This window comes from Abramis brama (genome assembly GCF_963993115.1).
Source record: "Abramis brama genome assembly, chromosome: 13".
NCBI classification, from domain to species: domain Eukaryota; kingdom Metazoa; phylum Chordata; class Actinopteri; order Cypriniformes; family Leuciscidae; genus Abramis; species Abramis brama.
Genome location: NC_139975.1, coordinates 33,856,364 through 33,862,996, shown reverse-complemented (window position 1 = coordinate 33,862,996; position 6,633 = coordinate 33,856,364). Strand labels below are relative to the sequence as shown.

Sequence of the window (6,633 nt, the reverse complement as noted above, 5' to 3'; positions counted from 1 at the left end):
GAAGAAATCACGTCCCTTCCTCTGGTTTAATGCTGTAGTTACTCCAAGTTTCCTCACGCAAAACCTCACAGCAAAACAAACACAATTATTACACAATAATTTATATTGACTCTAATATGCAGAAGTAGAAAACTTTATAATCCAAACCTGAGAAAACGGCACCATCTTGTAAAAAAAAAAAAAAAAAGTTTTTTTTTTTCATTTTAAAGCCTTGCCAACAGAACAAAAGTCTATTACAAAGACTGCATCACTTTAATGTTAAATGGCCCTGGGATAAAAATAAATTGGCAGTTTTAATGGGTTTCAATGGGGACATTTTTGTCCTTAAGTGTGTAAGAGTGTAAATATTTTGTGTACAATGTGGAAAGGAAATAAGAAAATTCTAATAAAAATACACACTTGGGCCAAAATTGATGCAGTTGGCATTAACACAGGAAAAACATATAAAAAAAAAACCTGAAAGAAAAAAACTGAAAGAGACAAACATGTCCTTAAGGAAACACGAGGGTTAATTTGGTTCTAAACTTTACATTGAAGTGTGATTGATCAATGAGACCCTTTGATTACAGTGTTATTATTTAAGCATAATTTGCAAAACTGTATTAATCTAGAAGCAGAATCAGATTTAACTGTGATTTTCTGCTGTAATAAACAGTTTAACTGGTAAGATCCTCAGAGGAGAAGTTGTGCAGAGATTAAATAAGAATGGAAAGACAGTCTCTGTGAAGGATGTCCTGAATCTGCGCAGACAGTCTTTAGTTACAGGATCAGAGAATGACACTGTTCCTCTGTCATAGTCCAGCTGAACTCTCACACGCTGAAGCTTCTGTTTAACAGTGAAGACAGTGGCGGGTTGCTCTGGGGATTGTGAGCTGTATTTGCTGTTCATGTACCCCACACCCCAGACATTAGACTTCAAGAAATCCTTTCCCTTCCTTTGGTTTGATGCTGTTGTTATTCCAAGAATCCAGCGTGTATTGTCTCCAACCTCCACATCCCAGCAGTGTGTTCCTGAGTTAAAGCCCTCAGATCCCAGGACACATGCACTCCTGTCAAACCTCTCTGGATTATCAGGAAGTGTTTTATATACACCACTGACCGACACACTGGTCAGATCAGCAGAGAGTGTGAGATGAGAATGTGCTGTGTTTGGATCCAGAGTCAACGGAGCTGCAAAGAGAATAACATCAGATTACAGGATGAGATATGAAGTATTAGAAATGTAAATGTAAAAAAAAAAAAAATTTGTTGAAAGAGATCATAAATCATGCTATCATAACAATGGTCTCTCAGTTACTGTCAGAATGGATTGAGGCTTCAGGTTTAATATCAGTATTCAATAAACACTATTGTATCCTAATACATAAACATAAACCATGAGGAATACACTTTTTATTCTGAGTTCGCTGTATGATCTGATGATTTTCTGAAATACAGTTTACATTCACTTAAGTGATTATTAAATATATTTCTATCAAATGTTGATGTTGTGTGTGTTTATATGTGAACTATCTTCTGCACTGGTGTCAAATCTGCTGAGACTCACTGTGTTGGACAGTTTCCAGCATCTTCTTCCAGACTCTGAACGGCAGGTTACCCAGATAACGCGACACATGAATCAAAGCTCTAGAACTCATCCGTGGATCCGGCTGTGAGATCTGGACTCTGAGGAACATTCAGGAGTCAGAACTGCAGTGAATTTGAGTTCAGATCCACTGAGAGAAGAGATACGAGCAGCTCACTCACCTTTCCATTGAGGCGTTAAAGCTCTGGAAAATATAGAGTTTGAAAACATTTTAATATCTTATCAAACACTCTCAGTGTCAATGAGTCTCTCTATACAAGTTGTTTTCTGCACAGAGAATGAAGCCAGATTGATTTGTCACCTTTAGAAACGAGACGTCATTGTCTTTCATCATCTCCTCCATGTCTCTGATTGTGTGTGAAAGAGCTGAGATGTGTGTGTTCATCTCCTCCAGCTTCTTCTTCATCCTCTGCTTCTTCTGCTCCTCTTCCTCTCTCAGTGCAGTGATTGTAGCTTCTTCTTCGTCTCTGAGAAACTGATGAAGCTTCTCAAACTCTTCTTTAATCTGACGCTCTGTGTGCTCAGCTTGAGACTGAAATCAAATCACATTCACTTCAATCATCTCAATCAACACAAATCTCGGATACCCGACATATAACGGATCCAGAAGCAGAAGCTGCTCGTCATTTACAGAAATAATCAACTGGAATCCATTATATTACATATATCAATTTATAACAGTATAAAGTGATCCTCCAGTAATGAAAATGACTCTTGATTCTGTTTCCTCACATTGATGTGTTGAGCTGTTTCCTTAAACTCTCCTTTCTTTTTTTCATTGTGTTGAAGTTTCTGTTGTAAGGACTTCAGTGCTGTATTGAGCTCCTCCTAGAATTGAACAAAAACACATTAAACACCAGATTACAGTGAAGAGAAGAAAATACAGTGATATGATCATACAATTCTGTGCAAAAGTATTCACCCCCACCCTGATTTCTTCTATTTTTGTGTAAATCTCATACTAAATTGATTCAGAAATTAAAACTTACCATAAAACAAATAAAAGGCAACCTGAGTGAACACAAAGTACAGTTTGTAAATGACAATGTTATTTACTGAAGCAAAAAAGTTATCCAATACTAACTGGGCCTGCGTGATAATGTATTTGGCCCCATAGTTACTAATTCCTCAAATCTCTGAAACTGTATTCATAATGTTGTTCAGATGGACTAAACACAGCCAGTCCTGATCACTGCAGCCCTGTTCAATCAAATAAACACTTAAATAGGACTTTTTCAACAGCATTAAGTTGGTTAAAAGGTCTTAAACAGTAACACACTATTGACAAAGGTGAAAGAAACTCCAGGAATAATGATGAAGACGGTGATTGAAACACATCCGTCTGTGATGGATTACAAACCTATTTCAAAGGCTCTTGGACTCAAAGAACCACAGCGAGAGCCATTATATCCAAATGGAAAAAACTCGGCACAGTAGCAAACCTTCCCAGAAGTGGCTCAAAGTCACCAAAGAAAATGCTAAAGCACAATATCCTATCTTTAGTCTGCAAACTGAAGCTCAAGTAACAAGACAATGATTCAAAGAATAGTAAGTAAATCCACCTCTGAACAATTGTGCTCTTTTTTTTTTTTTTTTTTTTGCAAAATAATGATATCTATGAAAAAGGCTCCACTATTTAGTATGAGACACAAACACATAAGAAATCAGGATGGGCAAATACTTTTACAGCACAGTAAATGTCATATAAAGTAAAAGAGTAAAATGACATTGAAATAGTAATGCATGAATGTGATGATATCTATGTTTATGACTAATTATTGTTCTTTACATGTGAAACAAGAAACATTTGTCTTACCTTGTAAGATGAAATCACTTTACTGATGAGTCTGAATTTATGATTGTCATGTTTTTGTGAATTAATACACACTAAACACAGAGGCTGTTTGTCCTCCAGACAGAAGAGTTTGAGTTTCTCACTGTGTAAGCTGCAGATCTCCTCAGATCCTGATGAACGTTTCTCATTTCTCTCCTTCAGGAACGACTCACACAAGTTTTTTAATGCCAGATTGAATGGAGGATCTTCTCTTGAGGATCTTCTCCTGCAGACAGGACACTCCTGAGTTTTCTTAGTTTTCCAGAACTGTTGTAGACACTCTTTACAAATACTGTGACTACAGGACAGAAAAACAGGAACATTGAAGATTTCACAGCAAACAGGACAAATATAATCATCTTCAGCTGCTGAAGCCATTTTCACCGTTTGAGTCTCGCAAACTAAACTTTACTTTCACTTCCTGAACGACAGTTTTCAAAAATGAATCACAATGAGAATCAAAGATCTGCTGTCTGTTCAGAAATGAACATCACAAAAATCCTTCTGTAAAGTTTTTCTCTTTGTTCTCCATTGATTGCTTATTCTTTATTGTTTTTGTTGAGACAAAGTCGGTGTGACAGAAAGGAGAAATAACAAGTCAGTCTCTTCCTGGTTAGTGTTGTAAGAGGGAGTTTATGATCACCTTTGGGTGTGAACAAACAGATCAAACAGGAACGTCAGAACGTCATCAGGCAAAATGTATTCAAAATGGACCTGCATTGAAATGTAAAAAAATAATGCTTTAAAACTTTTAATAAAACACAAAAGCACAATTACAATACAAAACTATTAATTATAAACAACCTCAAAATGCTTATACATGTTTTATTTATTGCTCTTTATTTGTCAGAGAGTTTCTTCAGGGTCTGTAATGATCAAATCAAATCAAATTTTATTTATGTAGCACATAAAAACAACAGTAGTTGGTCATTGTGCTGTACAACAGAATAAATATCTAAAAAACAAAAAAAGAGCACAAAGGGAGTTTAAATCAAAAACACCAATCATAAAATTCAACATTAATTTTCTGTCATGCTCAAATCTTTGTCAGTGTAATGGTCAGGAATAAAGATCTGAGCAACTTTGACAAGGGCCAGATTGTTATGGCAAGGTGACTGGATCAGAGTATCTCTGAAACTCAAGGCTTGTGTGTCGCTCCCGGTCAGCAGTGGTGAGGATTTACCAACAGTGTCCGAGGAGGGACGAACACACACCGGCGACAAGATGTTGGACACCCAAGACTCATCGATGGACGAGGGCAATGAAGGCTATCCCGTCTGGTCCGAGCCAACAGAAGGTCTAGTGTGGCATAAGTCACACACAACTTTAATGATGTTATGGAAAGAAGAAGTTGTTTTATTTATTTGCTCAAGGTCGCTTTACATGGGAGGAATGTGTCACAACACACAGTGCATCACATTCTGCTGCGTATGGGGCCAAAGACCAATCAGAGTGCCTATGATGACCCCTGTCCACTTTCAAAAGAGTCTACAATGTGTATGAACATAATTCATGTGCCTGGGAAGCAGCTGATCACAGCAGATATGATGTCAAGAGCCCCTGTTAAGCGGACTGAAAACTTTAGTGATGGCATAAGGCCCAATGAAACGGGGAGCCAATTTCCGATTGGGCGCCTGAAGGGGTAAATTGCGTGTGGAGAGCCAAACTCTCTGTCCACACACATATCTGGGAGCTTTGGACCGGCGACGGTTGGCGATACGACGGGTGCGTTCCCTGGTCCAGCAAAGAGCTGACCTCACCCTCCTCCAAGTGCGACAACAGCGCAGTATAAAGGCCTGGACCGAGGGAACGGCGGCATCGGGTTCCTGAGAGGGAAACAGAGGCGGGTGATAGCCCAGATAACAAGAAAATGGGGACAGGCCAGTGGACGACGATGGCAGAGAATTATCAGCGTACTCCGCCCATGTCAATTGCTCGCACCAGGAGGTGGTGTTATGAGCCGCCAAACAGCGGAGCATCGACTAAGGTCCTGATTAGTGCGCTCAGCTTGGCCATTACTCTGTGGGTGAAACCCTGATAACAGACTGGCAGTGGGACCAATCTGTCGGCAGAATTCCCTCCAAAAGTTAGAGACAAACTGGGGTCCTCTGTCCGAAACCACATCAGAAGGAAGCCAGTGAATCCTAAAGACATGGTCCATGACCGCCCGCACGGTTTCTTTAGCCGACGGAAGCTTAGAGAGAGGTATGAAATGAACTGCCTTAGAAAAACGGTCAACGACAGTAAGAATCACTGTATTGCCGCTGGAGGGGGGAAGCCCCGTGACGAAGTCCAGGGGAATATGGGACCAAGGGCGGGAGGGAATAGAGAGGGGACGAAGCAGACCATCAGGAGGCGAATTACCGGACTTCTGCTGGGCACAGACAGAACACGATGCAACAAATCGACGCACCTACAATCATACAGGCGATGGGGAAGGAGAGAAGCGGCCCGGGAACGACTGAACACCACTCGCAGATCGTGGTACTTATCCGGAACGCCAGATCAATCAATCGATTTGCCTGAAAAACAGACAAAGAGGAAACAGAGGGATCAGCAAAGACAAGACAATTGTCTCTTGGTGGTTGCCAGACGTGGTGAGACTCACCGGGGCAGTGGCCAAATTAATATTAGAAAGTACGCGGCCATCCAGGGCGAAAGCCGTCTCTTTTAACTTGTGAAGGGGGAAACCGTGTTCAACAGCTTATGTCTCATTGAGAAAATTACCCTCAGCCCCTGAGTCAATTAAAGCAGATGTGCATGTGACAGAAGTGGTACCTCAATGAAGAATGGCTGAAATCATGGTGCGGGACTTGAAAGATGGGGATAGTAGAGTCGTGCTCGCCAATACTCCCCGAACGTCTTGCGAGATCTATCTTTTACCGAGCATGTGGCGACGAAATGTCCAGTACACTGCAGTAAAGGCACAACCTCTCCCGAATACGCCGTTGGCGCTCAGCGGAGGAGAGGTGAACTCTCCCTAGCTGCATGGGCTCAGGCTCTGGCCGTGGTTCAGGTGACGCTGTCGGAGTGAATGGGGATCCCCGGAATCCCGTGACGTCAGCACAAGCACGTCGGCGCAGATCAAAACGTTTGTCAATACGAATGGCTAATTTCACCAGCTCATCCAGGTGTGAGGGAAACTCTCGTGCAAAAATCTCATCCTTCAGCTCCTCATTCAAGCCTTCCAAAAAGCGTGCCATGAGTGCTGCTT

At 41.0% G+C, this 6,633-nt stretch overlaps 1 protein-coding gene across 1 annotated transcript; it reads right to left on the bottom strand.

Moving 5' to 3' along the window:
- Positions 1 to 4,034, bottom strand: LOC311095415 (zinc-binding protein A33-like). Its single transcript, XM_084133895.1, has 6 exons — positions 3,402 to 4,034; positions 2,318 to 2,413; positions 1,887 to 2,117; positions 1,747 to 1,769; positions 1,547 to 1,665; positions 1 to 1,170 (listed from the first exon to the last, which is right to left on the bottom strand). Exons 1-6 carry the CDS (start codon positions 3,795 to 3,797, stop codon positions 626 to 628), a joined length of 1,410 nt encoding a protein of 469 aa, XP_083990021.1. The 5' UTR covers positions 3,798 to 4,034; the 3' UTR covers positions 1 to 625.
- Positions 4,035 to 6,633: the final 2,599 nt, after the last annotated feature.

Excerpts from the sequence above, each read along its gene's own strand:
- LOC311095415 (XM_084133895.1), bottom strand. The coding sequence starts at position 3,797 with ATGGCTTCAGCAGCTGAAGATGATTATATTTGTCCTGTTTGCTGTGAA. Across the intron at positions 2,118-2,317 it reads AAACAGCTCAACACATCAAT|TCTCAAGCTGAGCACACAGA; the intron begins GTGAGGAAACAG and ends ATTTGATTTCAG. Across the intron at positions 1,770-1,886 it reads ATGACGTCTCGTTTCTAAAG|AGCTTTAACGCCTCAATGGA; the intron begins GTGACAAATCAA and ends TATATTTTCCAG.